The following is an 18,067-nucleotide window of genomic DNA, read 5'->3' as shown; positions in this document are numbered from 1 at the left end:
CCTGGCGCACAGGGGACACCCCCAGCCCTGGCGCACAGGGGACACCCCCCAGCCCTGGCGCACAGGGGACACCCCCAGCCCTGGCGCACAGGGGACACCCCCAGCCCTGGCGCACAGGGGACACCCCCCCAGCCCTGGCGCACAGGGGACACCCCCCAGCCCTGGCGCACAGGGACACCCCCCAGCCCTGGCGCACAGGGGACACCCCCCTGCGGGCACGCCGTCTCCCAAGTCCACCGCTGTCCCCACAGGCAGGAGGCACATGGGTGGCCTCCCCCAGCTGTGGGCCCCTGCACGGGCCCGCCGCTCCCGGGGCTCCCCGCTCTGCTTCTGTGTCGGTCCCCCCACACTGGACCCGCAGGCACACGCCCTCACAGGAGGGGCGCTGGACCTCATGGGGCGCTCCTGGCACAGTGCACCTGCTGCCACCAGCTTCCCAGGGGGCCAGCTGCCCCTAGGGCCCCTGTTCCCAAACACTCAGGGCCTGGCTCAGAGCCCCAGCCCCTCTGGGGGTCTCACCCCATTTGGGCCCTTCCCAGCCCTTAACCATGGTGGGGCCAGGCCCCCCCCAAGCCCTGCCCTCTCACCACGACCCTGTTCTCCTGTTCCCAGGGCCACCCCCAGTTTCTTTAGCTCCCCCCCCAAACACTCAGCAACACCTCACAGAGGGGCAGGCCAGTGTCCAGGCCATGGTGCCCAAGCAGGTTACCTGTGCGGAGGGGAGGGTCGGGTCTGGGCACCCAGCCTGGGGCAGGGAGGGCTCCCAGGGCAGAGGAGCTCTGGGGCACCTCATGGACGAGGGAGTGGGCGCCGCTCTGGGACGCGGACGGTGCCTATGATGGCCGGGGTGGGGAGGGCAGCAGCGTGGAGGCCAGGGCTGGCAGGCCCAGCATGGCATCCCCGTGCAGCGCACCTGCTTGCGCATGCCTGTGTCCAGCCAGCACCATGGTTTGAGCAGGGAGGTGAGTGCTGGACACTTGGCCCAGGGGGGACTGGGGGCGAGGGCAGGCTTGCTGCTGGGCACACACGCCATTCGCACGGTTGGCCGCTGTGGGGCACAGTTCACACCTGCCGATGGCCCGCGGAGCAGGGGCACCATCCCTGCCACCTCTGTGTCGGGGACACACTCTCTCTGACCTCCGACCCCTCAGGAGAATGAGCAGCAAGAGGGGCTCTAAAGCTGTGCCAGGGAAGCGGCCGGCACCCCTCCCAGGGCCAAGGCGAGAGCCTCCGCGGGTGAGTAGGACGCTCTGGCCCCTGGGCACCCTGACTCTGACTCTGGACACCCTCTGCGCCACCCAGGGACACTCCTGTGAGAAGCCCCACCGCCACAGGAGTGGCCTTTGGGGACCCCAGAGTTGGGCACGTCCCTGCCCCTGCCCTGCGGCCATGGCTTGGAGGTTCCCGGGCTCAGCACGTGGCCCCTCAACCTCTGCCCCGCTGCCTGCCCTGCACCCTTGGCCACTCTCCTGGCCCCGGTTGGCGCGGCCTCAGCCCTGCTGTGGGTCAGGGAGGGGGCCTCCTGCCCCCCGCCCCGGCTGGACCCAGCTGGTCCCGACTGCGCCCCGCCGCTCAGCGAGGGTCTGTGCTTGCTGCAAGCAGCCCCCCGCCCCCAGGCAGAGCCCCTCTGCTCAAGGCCCACCCAGTCCTGGACCCAGAGGGCTCCCAGCCCGGCACCTGCTGGGAGGGTGGTGGCCGCTCCCAGGCCAAGCTGGCCCCTGCTTCCCAAAAATAGCCCCAGCGGCGTCTGAGGCACAGCCTGCTGGAATGAGGATGAGGTGCAGGTGCCGCGCGGCTTCCGCAATCTCAAGCCCAGGCACACGCCGCAATAAACAGGGGGCGCGGCGGCTGGAAGCGGCAGGCTGCGGAGGGGGGGCGGGGGGGCGCCACTGCTGCTGCTGTCCAGCTCTCGCCCCCACACGTCCCGCACCCCCACACCAGCCCTCCCTAGCCCTCTGGGCAGGCTCCCAGTTGGCTGGTGCAGCAGCAGCTCTGCCTCGACTCCCCTGGCCTCCCACGACGCCTGAGTGCCAGGCCAGCCAGAGCCCAGCCTGCTCTTGCAAACGTGGACACGGCCGTGATGTGGTGGCCACCGTGGCTCCTGGAGGCGGCTGACACGGCCACACCCCCCGGGGTGCTGGGAGCCCTCCCCATATCCCGTCCTTACCTGGCCTGGGGTCTGCAGCCCCTCGAGGCCCTCGGTGCGCAGCTGCTCCAGGGCCAGGGCCAGCTCCAGCCCCTCCACACGCACCCAGGCCTGCTCCTGCTGCAGCTGCTGCAGCCATAGCTGCTCCTCCTGCCACAGCTGCTCCTGCCACAGCTGCTCCTCCTGCCACAGCTGCATCTGCAGCTGGACCTGCCGGCGCCGGTCCTCCAGCAGGAGCTGCTCCTGTGCCAGGCACAGCTGCACCTCGTGCAGCCGCAGCAGCTCGGGGCCCAGGCCCGGCGCGAGGCTCCCCGGCCCGCAGCTGGCCATCTCCGCGGGGGGCCCCAGCATTAGCTCTGACCCCAGAGCGGCGGCCTGCACTGGCCTCTCGGCTGCCTGTGCCAGCTCTGAGCCAGGCGCCCCAGGGTGGCCCTGGGGAGCCGGCTGGCTAGAGGTCACGTGCCCCACGGGGGCCGCCCCCGCCTCGTCTGGAGCGCCCCCTGCGGCAGGGGGCGGTGGCTGGGTGCTGGGGCCCTGCTGGCCTGTGGCCTGCGGGGCCCTGCCCGCCCTCCTGGCTCGGGGTCTGCGAGCGCGGCTTCGCTTCCCGGACATGCCTGTCGCTGCCTCCGTCGCCGGCGTCTGTGCCCACGGGCCTGCCTCATCGGCTGCCAGCCTGGTCAGGCGGGTGCGGATGGCATTCCCGGGACGCCTCAGTGGACCCTGTGCTCTTGCCCTGCCCCTGGCTGGTGCCCACGGCGCCGGCTCCGGGCCCCGGCCCTGCCTGTGGGCGTCACGGCCGCGCTGGGCAGGCAGGGCCGCCGCGAGTTTATAGGCCCTGGTGGCGTGGCGGCCCCCGGCGAGGGCTGAGTAACCAACGTGCTGACACAGGGCGCGGGGCTGGCCGGCCACGGGCCCCGCTGGCCAGACGGGGAGGGAGAGAGAGAGAGAAACTGGAGGGGGTGGCTTTCGGCAGCCAGGCCGCGGCTGTGACGAGTCTGGTCCTGCCCTGGGCGGGCACCGCGCCCCCCCCCCCGGCCCCGCCCGCCTGTCCCAGCCGGCCGCAGCGCTCAGGCTCCAGCCCCAAGGCCGCCGGCGGCACCCCCAGCCACGCCGCCATCTGGACCCCACTGGCCACGGACAGTCCTGACCCAACTGACTGCCGGGGCCGGCCCAGCCTGCCCGTGTCCCCAGCCCCCGCCAGCGCACAAGGAGACCCCGGGCCCCAGGCTGCCCGGGGCCTTTGGGGTTATGGTCCCTGCTGGGCCAGGCCCGGACTGGTGGAAGAGGCGCCTCTGAGGCTCCGAGGCACCCGCGGACAGAGGGGCAGAGCGAAGAGTCTGCCTCCCCGGGCGGGCGGGGCCCTCAAGGCTGTCCTTGACTGGGGTCCGACTGTCCTGCCAACTGCAGCCAGGCCTTGGAGTCGTCAGTGGGCTTGGACCTGGCACCCCTGGGCTTCCGGGGGCTTCCTGAGCCTGCTCCCCAGTGTTTCCCCAGCCCGGGGCCTCTGACTCACACCCACGCCCGGCCCTTCCCAGCCGCTCTGCTGCACTGGCTGGACTGGTTTGCCGGCCCAGCCCGGCGTGGGCACCCGCGCTTCAGCCCAGGCTCTAGAGGCCTCAGGAGAGCAGACGGCCGGCAACCGGCAAGCTCAGTGGACACAGAGCGGGACAGAAGCGGCCGGTGGGGGCCCCACAGGTGGCGGCAGCGGGTCACCCGGGGGTGGGGGCTCCGGAGCTCCGGCTTCCTGGGGACCTGCTGTGGGCCCCCTACCTGCTGGGCTCAGCGGCGCCCCCAAGAGGAGGCCTAGGGGAGGCCTCTGGCCGTAGAGATGTGGCCCATCACTCCTTAAAGCCGACGGGCTGCCTGGGGCACCCCGGGGACAGCAGGAGCCCCCCAGGCTGCTGGGGAGGGTGGTGCACAGCCCAAACTCACTCCCGGCCTCCTCAGGACGGCCAGGACAGAACCGCCAGCCACAGCGGAGGACTGTCCAGCAGGTGCAAGAGCCCGCTTCTGCCCTGCACCCAGAGGCCTCCACAGGCGAGAGCTCTGGGCGGGCGGAGTGCGGGCTGCTGCCTGGGGGTGCTGCTCTTGCTGCCGTGCTTGGGAGGGTCCCCTTCCTTCTGCCCATAACCCCGTCATCTGTGCCGCCGGGCGCCCGAGGCCAGGCCCGGGGCTGATCGCATCCTGAGGCCAGGGTGGATGGCAGAGCTGACCGCGGCGTGCCTCCGTGTGCGGCGGGAGCCAGGCCACCGGGCCGTGAGGCGGCAGCAGAGGCGGCCGCCCAGGGGCCCCGCTGCAGACTCGGGGAGGAGCCGAGTGGCCGGGAGCCAGGACGCAAGCTGACTGTCCCGAGGTGTCTACCGGCCACGCGAGGCCCACGCTGGCACCAGCTCCCGGCTGCAGCTCCCTGGCCAGCGTGGGTCCTGCTGTCGCTTTCTTGGGGTCCCAAGTCTGGGTGAGAAGCCGGGGTGAGGCCAGGACCCTCGCCTTGCCAGGGAAGGAGTGGGGCGCCTCTTTGCTTTCCAAGAGGCTGCGGCCCCACCCTCCTCAAGGGCGCCCCCTCCCGGCGGGTCCAGCCCTGCGTGCAGCCCCCCACGTTTAGGGCCTGGCGGTGATGGGCCCTGCTCGTCCAGCGTCCTCGTCCATCTCCTGCCTCCTGCCGAGAACCAGTGGTGCCCAGGCGAGGCCCAGAGCAGCGCTGCCTGCGGGGAGCCGCGGTCCTTCTGGCCATGCTAACACCCGCCCGCTGGGCAGGGGTGCAGGGCACCGCGAGGGCTGGAGTCAGGGCCAGGCAGTTGGACCTCCCCGAGACGTGGCCGGCTGCCCCGGGTGCCTTCGCCAACCAAGGCCTTACCTCCTGCAGCTTTAGGGTCACAGCACATTTGAGGGGCAACACTGCCCAGCCCCTGCCTGTCAGGCCAGGCCCCACCGGGCCGCCCTCTGACCCTGCTGCGCCTTTCCAGGGCTGACACCCCTGGCCAAAGCCCACGGCTTGTGCCTCTGGCCGGCTGGAAGGAATCATGCTCCCACCCCCTGTGGACTGGACATGGGGGCACAGGGCTTGTGCGCTAGCCACGGGGTGCTGGCGTGCCCTCCTTTGGGTGAGACCCAGGAGTGAGCGCCACCCCTGGGGCCTGTCTAGACCGGGGGGCACCCGCCTGTCAGCACCGTGTTTCCAACCCCCCCCCACCCGGTGTGGGGCCTGGGCTATGCCTCGCAGGGCGAGGCGGCGCATCCTTCAGGGCTTATTTCTGTCTGTGAGGGAGGGTCACTGTGCGAGTCGGCCAACTGGGGGGTGTCTCCTGCAGGCGCCCCCTCCCCTGGGCTCACCCGCCCGCGCCTGCAGCTGCTTCTGACTGTGGGTATTTGGAGACAGCGCGTTGCCCCTCACTGCCGGTGCCTCGGGCGGGGACCAGGCGGCAGGGACAGCCGGGCACAGCCCAGCACATCCAGCCAGCACGCCTTGGTGTCAGTTTTGGCCTTTTTACCGTCACTGCTGCCCAGCAGTGGCCCAGGCCTCAGGAACGCCACCTTTTCGTTCCTCCTGGCCAAACACACAACTCGATTCTGAGCTCATCGCTTTGAAAAAGAAACTTGTCAAGGCCCCCCGACCCCCCCTTTGGCCTAGGGGTTAGTCTCAGGCCGTCACCACTGCAGCCTGAGTCCATCCCCAGCCAGGGAGTGACCCACAGGGCGCAGCAGACCTCTCCTGTCTCCCCGCTGCTCCCCTCAGCAGTGTGTGTCAGTGGATCCACCTGGTCTGCTCCCCACTCGGTCTCTGGGGAATCCTCTCACCCCCACACCTCTGGCCTGCACCCCAGCTCTTGTACACAAAGATAAATTAAGAAATAAAAAGAAACTTATCAAAGCAGCCAGTAACACCCAGCACACGACACACACACCCGCCTCGTCCTCCTGACCAGTACCCAGCGCTCGGGCACAGCCCCAGGGACAGGCCTGGACCCACCTGCCAACGCTGCGGCTTCTGGCTGGACCGTTGCTATGGGAACGGCCTGCTCTGGTACCATTTTCTCAAGCAGTCAGCCAGGCTGGTCTGCAGCACCAAGGGCGGTTTCACTGAGGCCGTATTCCCGGCGGGGGCCCGAGGGCCGCCTGCAGCTGGAGGCCTGTGATGGGGCGCGTCCCAAAATTTCGTGTAAAGTGGATTCTGGGACTTCTAAAAACACACGTCCTTCTGGCCATGCCCTGGCACTTGGTGTGAAGCTTGGATCGCTGTGTTTAGAGAACACCCTTGCCCTCACCCCCCAGCGGCTGCTGCTGGCCACATGCCTCGCAGCTCTGCACGTGGCCGAGCCCCTCGGGGGCTCCCTCCGGCGTCACCCCGGCCTGCTGGTCCTGCAGCGCGAGGGAGACGTGTCGACCTGTAGTTCTGCTTTACCTCTCCTGAAGCCTTATCGTTAGACACGTGCAGCTTTGTTAGCATCGCCTCACCTGGATGAACTTTGCAAAACATTTTTCTTTAACTCTAGTAACCTCCCTGCCTTAAACTTCACGTTGGGTGTTTGAACGACACGGCCGAACCCGCTCCGGTTCAAATGTGTCCTGTCTTATTGTTCACGTTTCTGTTCTCTGCTCCTGGACAGGCCTCCCGCTGGCCGCTCCCCACTCCTCTCTGCCTCGTCCCCTGCGCGGGGCCTTCTGCCGGCTCACCCGCCGCACTCCTGGCAGCCGACAGCCCGGCAGCGTGTCCTCTGGCTGCCTCACCAGTCCCTGACGGCGAAGCTGCACACCAGCGCGCTGGCTCTTGCAGGCAGGGCCTGTGGCTGGGTGGAGAGAGGGCCCTTCTGTCGGGGTGTGGGCGCTGCCCGAGGTGGCCAGCCCTGGCTTTCTGCTGGCCGCTGGCAGGGGTGGCATAGCCCTGGAGGCGCCCTCAGCCCGGGCCCAGCTCTCTCTGCAAGTGGCTCCAAACGTGGCCTCCCGGGGAGACCCGTCTCCAGCCAGAACCGCTGTGGGGCACAAGGCCTGGGAGCTATGGCCGCCCCCATTGGGAGGACGGTCCAAGAGGGGCCCACGCCAGCCCAACTCCCCTGCGCTGACCTCTCGGAAGTCACCTGGGCCACGCCGCTCTCGCCCTCCCGCCCCGAAGCCGCGTCCACTCCACTCCGCGCCCTCAGCCACCAGCTGCCCTGCGGCCTCCCACTTCCCCGCATGTCTTGCCCGAGGCCCCTCCCCCGCGACCGCTGCACGCTGGCCTCCATGGGCTGCTGGGCTGCTGGACGAGGCCGCTCCCTGGCCTGCAGTGGGCCTGGCTGGCTGAGGGGCTAGAAGCTGGGGTGCAGCTGCCAGGGGGGCCCCTCGAAGGCTGGGGTTCCCCGTGTCCCACCCGAGCGACTGCCCGAGGACGCGGCGCTTCTTCCTAGCGCGTGTGTGGTCACCGGGGAGGGCGGGACAGCTGGCGTGGACAAGGAGGTGCGGAACCCGGAGGCCGCATCGGCCGACACAGCCGGACAGCGTTCCCCCAGCGCAGGGGGCTGCAGAATCCAGGCATCCGAGCATCCCCCACACTCCGGGGACCCCGGGGACCCCGATGGCTCCGCTCCGCCGCCCGCCTCACGGCAGCCCGGCCGCTGCCACCCAGGGCCCGGGGCCTCGCCAGGAGAAGGCCAGGTGCCGGCTGTCCACGTGGGCGCGGGGGGGCCCGCGCCGGGAGGACACACCGGGCGGCGGTGACTGTAGAAAGACGACCCAGGCCAGGGGAGTAGATAGTAAAAAAAAAAATAAACCTGCACTTCAGATTAACGAGAGTGCCCCCAAGCTCCTGGGGCCTTCCTCCTGCCCGGGCCCTGCCCCTCAGTGTCCTGCTGCCACAGCCAATGTCCCTCTCGCTGTTCCCCCCTCCCCCCCCCCCCCCCCCCCCCCGCTTCACAGCTTGTGTCTCGGGCTCTTTCTTCTTGAGTGACCCGAGGGCCTGGCCCTGGGCTCTGGTTTCTGCATGTCCCCGAGGTGCTGCTGCTGGGACCTCCGTGGGTCCCCACCCGCCCTCGCCTGCACCTGCGTGGAGCTCTGGCCCTGGGGTGGCCCTGCCACCGAGCCCCCAGCCCATCCCTGCCTGGCATGGGAGGCTGAACCCTGTGGCCCGGCGTGGGCACGGGTGTCCCCTGGCCTGGGACCCTCTGAGAGGCTCACCTGAGGCTGCTTCTCCTTCCCTCTGTGCCAGGTGGGGACCAGGAGACCGGCTGGGGTCCCCGGCTCGACTCCCTGAGTCTGTGGCCCAGGATACTGATCCTCTGGGGGCATGTCCTCCCCCCGTTACCTGCTGGGGGCACATGCAGGCAGCTTGCAGGGAGCGGGGACCCACCAGCGCTCCCCTCCCCAGATCCAGGCCCAGAGGCCCGGGCAGCCACGACCATCCAGTGCGCCTTCAGGCAGCTGCTGGCCAGGAAGGAGCTGTGCCGGCGCCGGCGGGAGCGCCAGGAGCACCTGGAGCAGATGGAGAAGCAGCAGAGGGAGGTGAGGGGAGGGTGGCCTAGAGGGCCGTGCCTCAAGGCCAGGGGCGCAGCTCCTCAGGAGGGCCCTCCCGCAGGCCTTCCTGGCGCTGGTGCGGCTGGAGCAGGCAGCGGCGCGGCGCCGGCTGGAGGAGCAGGAGGAGGCGGAGCGGCGTCGGCGGGAGGAGCAGCAGCGCCGGGGCCGCCTGCTGGAAGCTGCCTTCGACGGCAACCTGAGCGAGATCCGCGCTGTCCTGCAGGAGGTGCGTGGGGTGCGCGGGCCACGGGGTGCAGGGGGCCACGGGGCAGGGGGGCGTGGCGCAGGCGTGGCCAGTGGGGGCACCGAGGGCGCGGCCGCGCGCTGACCCGGCGCCCGCAGGTGGAGGAGGCGCTGACCCGCGAGGGCGTGGGCCACGACGAGGCGGGGACTGCGCGGCGCTCGCGGCAGCGCGTGGCCATGGTGGAGTGCGAGGACCGCAACGGGAACACGCCACTGTCTGAGGCGGCCGCGGGCGGGCAGCCCCTGGCCATCCAGCTGCTGGCCGAGCTGGGCGCCAGCCCTAACTGCAAGGTGGGCGCGGGCAGGCGCTGCGAGGTGCGGGCGTCGGCAGGTACCGCGGACGACTCAGGGAGCCCCTCCGGCAGGGCGCCTTCGGACGCACTCCGCTGTACAGAGCGGCCTTCGGAGGCCACCTGGAAGCCGTGGAGCTGCTCCTGAAGCTGGGCGCCGACCCCCGGGTGCACGCGGATGACGGGAGCACCCCGGAGCAGGTGCGGAGCGCAGGCGGGGGCCGCCCCTTGGCGGGTCGAACACCCTCCACACCGCCCAGCACGGTCAAGCCCACGGCCCTTTCGGGCGGCCGCCTCTGCGTGGGCTCCGGGGCTCAGTCCTCACCCACCTCAGGAAGTGGCAGGGAGGTGGGGAAACGGAGGCTGGCAACTGCAGGGCTGACGAGGAGCTTGAGGCCTGAGGCCAGAATCTGGGGCCTGCCCCCCACTAGCAGCCCTGCTTCCAGGCTTCCACCCCGGGCTCCCCAAGGTTGTGGCTGGGGTCCCCCCATCCAGCTGGAGTGCTGCCCTCTGCTCTTCCCCGGGGCCCGGTCTCACCCCTCCCGTGGGGGGCTTTCCCCCACACCTGGCCACCCACACAAAAGACCCACGGAGGAGGGTGGTGGCCTGGCCAAGCCCAGGCCTGCTGGGGGGGCGCCCTCGGGCCGGCCGGGCAGAGCTGAGGGCCAGGGCTGGAAGGGGTCGCACTGCCTAGGTGCCCAGAAGGATGCCGCCCAACTGGACTTGGCAAAATCTGAACATTCTGCTCAGCAAAGACCCCGTGAAGAGGGAAGGGGCTGCCAACCCCGCACCCCACAGGGCCCGAGAGTGCCTGCTGCCCGCCCACGGCGACGGGCCTCGCTGGGCGGCAGAGCAGCCGGGGGCGCGGGTGCCCTGGAGGGGCTGCGGTGACCGCAGCGGGAAGCGGCCCTCACTCGGGGTCGGCGGTCGCGCGGCAGGCGCTGGGGCGGAGGCTTGGGGTGTTGGTCTGGTGGCTGTGGCAGCCGAAGCAGGGGCGCCGACGGGCAGGTCCACGCGGGGGGCCCTCAGGGGCGTTTCTCCAGGGTCCGGGAGCCGCAGCCCTGAGCCCCCGCTCCGTCTGCGGCCGAGTCTGGGGCCGCTGCTCCCCTCTGCCCCCCGGCCGCGCGGCGCCGCCTCTGGCTCCAGGCAGGGCGATTCCTTGAGCAGGACGGAACAGCGGGGCCCCCTGTGGGTAACCCCCCTGCACCCGTAGCCTCTCGCCCCCACGCGGGCCCACCCGGGCACGTCCACGCCCTGCAGCTCCCGCCACACACGGGCACTGGAGAAGCGTCTGCCGCGCAGGAGGGTGCCGGGCGCCGCTGCCGGGAACGTGCGGTTTTTGTGACTTCCCGGGAATCGGCGACTGTCTTGAAATACGTTAGTGAAGGGCCAGGCTGCGGGGCAGCAGGACGCCGCGGCCCGCCGAGAGGAGCAGAGCTGCTGGAGCCCGCCAGTCGGGAGGGCGGGCACCCGCCCCGGCCGCACCCCCAGCCCGGGCGCAGCACACGAGGCTCCACGAGGCTCCACCGGGGGTCGGCCCGCGCGGAGCCGCAGGGGGCGCAGACACAGAAGGCGGCGAGCCGGCGCGCCCCGGGCCGCCCCCCCCCCCCCCCCCCCGGGAACTGCGCGGCAAACCCAGACAGACTGTGAGAAGTAACGTTCTCCGGGACGGCAGCGCCGGTGACCCCCAAGAGGCCGGACACGGGAAAGGGGCCCGGCTGGCCAGGCCGTGGCGGGGGGCGGCCGCGAGCCCGGAGACGGAGTGGCGGGCCCAGGGGCGGCCTGGGGAGCGGCTGCGAGGAGGGAGGGCGGGGCGCCACCGTCGGGGAGGGCAGACCCGCTGCGGGGAGCGGGCGGCAGGGCGGTCGGGGGGAAGAATTGCTTGGGGAGCGCGTGCTCAGGGAGGGCCCGCGGGTGACACGCTCGTGGTCCACCGGCCGCGCCAGAGTCCGGAACGCGGACGGGAGGCGCCCAGACGAGCGCGGCGTCTGTCCAGACCCCAGGAGACCGTGGCGCGGGGAGGCAGCCGAGACAGTCCCGGCTGGCGCCAGGTGTCCGCGCGGGGCGAGTGTCCACACCAGATTCTAGAGAGGCAAGGGCTGTCCCTGCGGGCTGGTGGGGCCTGGTGGGGCCCGTGCACTCGAAATAAAACCAGAGAGAGAAAGGAGCCCCCACAGGAGGAGGGCGTGGCCTCGGGACGAGCCCGGGAGCAGCAGGCAGGTGGTGCTGACCCTCTCAAGCAAGAAGCGATTGCTGGCCGGACGCCCACAGCAGACCTCCTGGCAGCCTGCACCCCATTATTGCCCCCCGAGAGGCGGCAGCAGGGGGAGGGCGGGGCAGGAGTGCCCCCGCGTCCTACTGAAGTCAGCGGGAGACAGCAGGAGGGAAGCACCGGTGGCTGCGAGTCTCTCCACCTTGGCACACCCTCCGGCCCCTCTGGGACGAGCTGTGACACCCCCACAGGCCACACCCACCATGCCTGACCACTCCCTGTCACTAGGTGGCTTCACTGGATGCCGTGGTCAGCGTGCTACAGTCGTGGGACCTGAGCCTCACGGACACCATGCTCCAGAACATGGAGGCCGAGCGGCAGCGCCAGGCCCGGGAGGCCGAGCAGAACCAGGAGGCGGAGGCCAAGAGGTGAGGCCAGGGGTAGGGGTGGCGGGTGGCGAAGCCCCTCTGACTGAGCACCTTCCCGCCCTCCCAGCTTGAACCTCAAAGTACAACGGCTGGTGAAGGGGCAGCAGCAGTGCCACAAAGAGGTGGGTGCCAGCCTCTGCAGGTGGGGGTGCGGTGGGTGGGGGAGTGAGAGGGGAAGAAGCCCTGGCCTGGGGATCACCTCCCCAGCTGCAGCAGGCCTGTCCCCCGCCAGCTGCAGCACGCCTGTCCCCCCCAGCTGCAGCAGGCCTGTCCCCCCAGCTGCAGCAGGCCTGTTCCCCCCAGCTGCAGCACGCCTGTCCCCCCCAGCTGCAGCAGGCCTGTCCCCCCCAGCTGCAGCAGGCCTGTCCCCCCAGCTGCAGCAGGCCTGTCCCCCGCCAGCTGCAGCACGCCTGTCCCCCCCAGCTGCAGCAGGCCTGTCCCCCCAGCTGCAGCAGGCCTGTTCCCCCCAGCTGCAGCACGCCTGTCCCCCCCAGCTGCAGCAGGCCTGTCCCCCCCAGCTGCAGCAGGCCTGTCCCCCCAGCTGCAGCAGGCCTGTCCCCCCAGCTGCAGCAGGCCTGTCCCCCCCAGCTGCAGCAGGCCTGTCCCCCCCAGCTGCAGCAGGCCTGTCCCCCCCAGCTGCAGCAGGCCTGCTGTGAGCTGAGCCGGAGGGTGGCCGAGCACAACAAGTGTCAGCAGAGGAGCATGGGCAAGGCTGAGCTGATGCTCCAGGTGGGCATCCAAGGGGTACCCTCCCCTCCCAAACTGGGGGTATCACCTTTCTGGGACTGGGCAGGACGTGGGGTAAAGCTCTGGCGAGGTGCTGAGGGGAGTGGGGCCCCTCCTCCAGGCCATCAAGGACGCGGAGGCCCAAGTGGACAGGCTGCGGCAGGAGGCCCGGAGGGCGGAGGAAATGCTGGCGATGGCCCGGCTGGAGCTGCGGGAACAGACCCAGGACCCAGAGGGTGGGTGCGCGGGCAGGGCGGGCGGGCGGGCTGGGGCGGAGCCACACGCTCTGATGGCCCATGGCCCGCAGAGGAGGAGCCGGGGCTCCGCTGCCAGGTCGCCGAGCTGCACGACGTGCTGATGGAGGACGTGGGCGGCCGCATCCACGCCGACGGCCGGTCAGTGGGCAGGGCTGGCGGGGTGGGCGTGGGAAGAGCCAGGCTGCCGCCGAGACGGTGACCTGGTGGCCGCCACCAGATGGCCCCTTGTCATCGACCCTTCGGGCCAGGCGGCCGCCTTCTTGCGCTACCGGGACACCAACTACGTGGACACGATGGACCCAGACCACCTGCGCCCAGAGCGGATTCGGCTGGCGCTGCTGGGGGCGCTCAGGTGAGGCCGCTAGGTGCCAAGGGAGCGCCGCCCGCCCCGCCCCCACGAGCCCACCCTCGCCCCCGCCGCCCGCGCAGGTACGGGAAGCCGCTGGTGTTCGACCTGCGCGAGGCGGACCTGTTTGCGGTGGTGCAGCGGCAGCTGGAGCAGGTGCAGCCTGGGCTGGCGCAGGAGCTGCTGAGCGGCGCGCTGCTGGCGCACGGCCGGTACCAGGCGCTGTGGCGGCCCCACGACGGGCCCGAGTATGACCCCGCCGGGTTCCAGGAGGCGCGGCTGCGCCGCTTCCGGCTCATCTTCGTCACCCGCGCCTCGCGGCCTCCGGACGAGCAGCTGCGGCGCCTGCTCCCCGTGTATGTGCAGCCGCCGCCGGGCATGGGCCCTGGGGGCTGGGGGCGCCCACTGGCCCCAGCCCCGCAGGAGCAGGGTGGACAGACTGACCGCCCGAGTTAAAACGTAATCAATTTTATTTTCCTTAAACCACAAAATAGAGTCTTTGGTTGTACAAACGTCACTAGTTACAGTCTTGCCAAGAGGTCCGTCTGGGGGGCAGTTAGTGGGTGGCCGGGACTCTGGAGGGGTCTCTTGGAAACGCTAACCTCAGGCTAGAAGACGCGCGCGGGGGCGGGGGGGGGGGGGGGGGGGGCGGACAGCTGCTCCTCTAGGAGGGCACGGGGCCCAGGCCGCGGCGGCCGGGGCGCACGGGGCGGCGGCTGCTGCACAGCGCCACCTCCTCGGGCCTCGCAGCTGGTGACGGCCGGCCCAGAAGCACCATGGCCACCTCTCCGTCCTCCTCCTGTGGACCTGTGGGCGGGGGCAGTGAGCTGAGGGGCAGGCGCCCGCAGCCCGCCGGCCCTGACCCACCGACTCACCAGGGCTGGGGGACGGATCCAGGGACCTCAGCTCTTCCACAAAGTCCGGGGACTGAAACGGGGAGAAGGAGGGCGTGGGGTGGCGCCCAGAACTCCCCCGAGCCGCCCAGAGCCCAGTCAGAAAGTGGGGGGTGCCCCATGCCCCAGCATCAGCACTTGACAGGCGGGGAAGGCACCGGAGGGCCAGGCGCGGCGCCGGGTGGGCGCCGGTACCTGCACGCCACAGACGGGCCTGGAGGAGGGGAGGGCGGCCAGCAGCCGGTAGGCGCGCTTCCTCCCGGGCGGGGCCTCGCAGCGTGAGGGGAGAAGGCAGAGAGTGAGCGGGTGGGGGGCCCGAGCCCCAGCCGGGGCGCGCAGGGCTGGGGGGGCAGGCAGCTGCACTGGCTCCTCACCAGGCGTCCCGGGGAGGTGATGGTCTGGGGGCCGAGGTCTGGGGGGCGAAAAGTGCCGTTGGCCGAGACCCCCACCTCGCTGGCTGAGCCCTCCCCCTGCCGGGGTCCCACGGACCTTCCAGGGGGGTGGGCGACGGGGTGGGCGCAGGCGAGGGGGCCTCGGGCAGCCGCTCCAGGGGCCCACGCTTGCTGCGGCCCTCCTGGGACTTGCTCAGCACCATCTGGGCGCGGAGGGCGTCCTGCTCCAGGGACTTCATCCTGCGGGGCCGTGGAGGGCGGGTGGGCAGGGCCGCCAGCACCTGCTGCCCACCCGCCCGTCCCCCCCCCCCCGCGCCCACCGGCCATACCTGGCTGCCCGCCACAGCGCCCGCTTCTCGGCCTCTAGCGCGCGGCGCTCGGCCGGAGACAGAGCCCGCTCGGGCGCCGGCAGCTCCGGGCTCTGGACACGCAGCCGCTCCTGGTGGCGCCGCTCCGCCTTGGCCGTCCGCACCGGGGCGCTGCCCCCCGGGGGTGGCGAGGACACCGGACCGGGCCTGGACAAGGGACAGGGCGTGGGGGCTCGAAGGGCTGGGGCGGGCGGGCGGAGGACGGCCAGGGAAGGCGGGGGCTCTCACCCAGAGGCGGGGCCCGACCCGGCCCAGGGCAGCTCCTCCTCGGGCTCCTCCTCGTCGTGGGGCCCCACCGCGCGGAGGGGGGGCCCGCCTCGGCCGCCGCCTCGCTCAGCAGCTGCGCCCGCTTCTGCTGCAGCTTCCGGGCTGGGGGGGGCGGGCGGGTCAGCCCAGGACCGCGCGGCCCCGGCCCTCTGACCCCAGCTGCCCCCCGCCCCCGCCTACCTTCCTCCTCCTGCATCTTCCGCAAGTCATCAGCACCCACCAGGGACACGCGCTTGGGGGGGCCCTCGGCCTGGGGAAGCCGGACCTCCAGCTCGAAGTACTTCTGCCGCTCGCGGAAGGACAGCTGCTCCGGGGGGGCGGCGGGCCCGGGCAGGGCGGTCTGGGGGGAGCGGGCCCTGAGACAACGCCCCAGGCCCCTCTGGGCCGGCGGGGCAGGGGGAGCGGGGGTGCGGGCGGCACCTACCTGCGCGGGTCCATCCTGGGGCAGGGGCAGGGCCGGGCCGGGCACAGCGGCGAAGGTGCGGTAGGCCTGCTTCACGTTGGTGGGCAGCGCGTCGGGGGAGGGCGGGGAGGGGGGCTAGGGCGGCACAGGGAGCCGTGCTGGACAGCTGCCCCGCGGCCGTCACCACCCGCGGCGGCAGCTGCTCCGCTGCTCCTCCCACACCCCACTCCCGCGGGCGGGGCACTCACAGTGCGGGGGTCACCTCTGCCCCCGGGGGCCGGGGGGCCCCTAGGCCAGGCCTGAGCCAGCGGCTGGATCACCCCCGGTTTTGTCTGCAGAGGACAGGGGCGGGAGACCGGGAGGGGACCGGGTCCAGGCGCAAGGGTGAGAGGGTGAGGGAGAGACAGAGTGTGCTAGAACCCGGGGGTCAGCTGCTGCCCACCCGGACAGTGGGCCCAGGCCTGGCCTCGGCAGCAGAACCCCACTCCGCAGCGGGGAGGGGTAGGCAACTGGCCCCGAGGACCCCACACACCCAAGGGCAGGGTGAGCCGTCACAGGCTCCATGGTGGTGCCCCGGGTCCCAGGTCACGGGGCGGGGGGGCGGCACTGTCCACACCATCTTGTGGGTGCTCACCTGCTGCTGGCCGGGCGAGCAGGAGGCTCTGGCCAGCGTCGCTCCAGGCGTCCCAGGCGGGGCCTGCAGGAGCAGCGGTGGATGAGGGGCAGCCGCGGGGCCCGAGAACAGTTGGCCCCCTGGTCACAGCCCAGTTGTCCCCAGACAGGCCCGGAGGCGCCCTCAACCAGCACCAGGGGCTTGTCCTCGGCCTGCCGTCAGCAGCTCTCCCTGTCCCCCAAGGTGGGGAGCAGGTGGGAGGCCCGGGGTGAGCGGCCATCTGTCCAGGACAAGGGACTGCCGCGGGGGAGCGGGGAGCTTCATGGCAGAGGTGGGACAGGTAGGCAGACCCAGACGAATGCGGGACAAAGCGGAGAGCAGGGACGCGGCGGCGGGGTGGGGCTCTGGCATCCAGGTAGGGCCCTCTGCTGGCACTGCCCAGCAGACCAGCCACCTTCCCGCCAGCTGCCCACGGCGCCCTCCATCCTGGCGGTGGACACTGGGCTCCTCCGGGGCTTCCCGCTCTGGTTCTGCATCCACGCCCCGACGCGGACACCCCCACCCACGCCTCTGGCAGGCGGGCCCCCTGGGACCCCGTGGTGGGCCCTGCCACTCACCGGGGCCTCCGGCCCCCATGGCGGGGTCGGCAGGGAGGATCCAGGCAGCTCCTTCTCCTGGGAGCAGAGTGGCACCGGTCAACGGGGGCCAACCTTGGGCTGCCCGGCCCGGGGCTGCCCGCCTCGTGGCTCTCACCTTGCCCAGGCCCTCGGGACTCATCTCCCGGTCGACGGAGGAGATGCTGTCCAAGCTGTTCCTGCGGCCGGCACCGGCCGCGAAGGGGTTGGCGATGACGCCCGGCGACACCTGCGGGGCAGACAGGGCTGGCGTTCGGCTCCACCCCTGGGTTGGGCTGGAGACCGGGCCAGAAGCGCCAGAGGCCACGCCTGGCTCGGGGGGGGGGCGAGCAGCAGCGGTGGCTGGCCTGGGAGAGGCCGGCCGTGCCCCGCCCTCTGGGGCGCTGGGTGCCGACTGCGCAAGCGGGGTGGGCCGGGCCGTGGGCGCTGGACACACTTGCGCTTGAGACCCGGGGGCAGTGACGACAACGGCTGTGCAGAGCCGGCAGCAGAGAGCGGTCAGAGAAGGCCTGCCGGGCAGGAACAGGGCCTGGGAGACAGCTGAGCGCGGCAGCCGGTCCCAGGTCTCCCCAGCAGCAGGGCCGCGGGCCGGGCAGGGCCCCCCCCCGGGAGGACGCTCAGGCCAGAGGAGCTCGTGCGCGAGGGGAGCCGCAGCCCCGGGCAGCTTGAGCTTCGAACACAGCAGGGAAGGCGGCCAGCTGTCGCCCCCCACAGCGGAGCCGGAGCGGGCCCGGAGCCCTCGTGGGGAGTGGCCGCTCTACCCCAGGAGACCGACCTGCCTGGCGGCCCTGGACATGGCGTCACCGATGGACGGGGCCTGGCCACAGCAACCTACGCCAGCAGCCACAACCCCCGCAGCGGGCTGCTGCTCTGCCCAGGGCGCCCGGCACGGCCTCCGAGTTTCAAGATCATCTCACGCTTCTGCTTGTGTCTCTCAGAAGAGAACAAGGGCAGCTCGGCCGGAGCGGCAGGAGGGTGCCCGCTGCCCGGCTGGGCTACAGCGTGGGGCGGGCGGGGCGCTTGCGTGCTTGGGACAGGTGGGGCCGCAGCCCTCGGAAGCAGGCAAGACGGGGACGTGTATACGTGGAGGGCTCCAGCGCCAGAGGACGCTGACCCGCTGCAGGCAGAAGCGCCGAGGACGGGGCCCCCAGGCCCCACGGATGCTCTGGACCCATGGGAAATGGGGGGCGGTGCAGCCACACTTAACTAGCCTCTCGAAGCACCCGGCTGTGCCCGCGAGCCCTATCCTGGCAGCACCACGACCTCAGGCCCTATGTGGACACTGCAGGTCTGCATGGCCCCAGGCTCCACAGGGGAGCGAGTGACCTGTCCAGCGGATGACAGGACATGGAGCGAAGGGCGGTG

General features: G+C 71.6%; 2 protein-coding genes across 2 annotated transcripts; one reads left to right on the top strand and one right to left on the bottom strand.

The window, feature by feature from the left end:
* Positions 1-2,756: 2,756 nt before the first annotated feature.
* LOC119230319 (IQ motif and ankyrin repeat domain-containing protein 1-like) lies at positions 2,757-13,587 on the top strand. Its single transcript, XM_037491360.1, has 14 exons — positions 2,757-2,831; positions 3,682-3,826; positions 3,998-4,183; positions 8,490-8,617; positions 8,691-8,855; positions 8,972-9,163; positions 9,238-9,363; positions 11,663-11,805; positions 11,864-11,924; positions 12,439-12,531; positions 12,650-12,764; positions 12,836-12,923; positions 13,003-13,137; positions 13,215-13,587. The coding sequence occupies exons 1-14, from the start codon at positions 2,757-2,759 to the stop codon at positions 13,585-13,587; spliced, it is 2,025 nt and encodes a 674-aa protein (XP_037347257.1).
* Positions 13,588-13,795: 208 nt separating this feature from the next.
* Positions 13,796-16,967, bottom strand: LOC119230317 (protein scribble homolog; the record flags this gene model as incomplete). The annotated part of the gene is made up of 13 exons (XM_037491359.2): positions 13,796-13,938; positions 14,007-14,058; positions 14,399-14,436; positions 14,514-14,656; positions 14,746-14,931; positions 15,013-15,059; positions 15,101-15,153; positions 15,232-15,391; positions 15,476-15,589; positions 15,646-15,786; positions 16,089-16,151; positions 16,685-16,741; positions 16,821-16,967. Coding segments are annotated over 13 exons (1,344 nt in total), but the record flags the coding sequence as incomplete, so codon positions are not given.
* Between the last annotated feature and the right edge of the window lie 1,100 nt (positions 16,968-18,067).

Source organism: Talpa occidentalis, unplaced genomic scaffold, assembly GCF_014898055.3.
Source record: "Talpa occidentalis isolate TD23 unplaced genomic scaffold, MPIMG_talOcc4v2.1 talOcc4.643, whole genome shotgun sequence".
NCBI lineage: Eukaryota > Metazoa > Chordata > Mammalia > Eulipotyphla > Talpidae > Talpa > Talpa occidentalis.
Note: the sequence above shows the minus strand (reverse complement) of the source record. Positions and strands in the feature narration are given on the sequence as shown.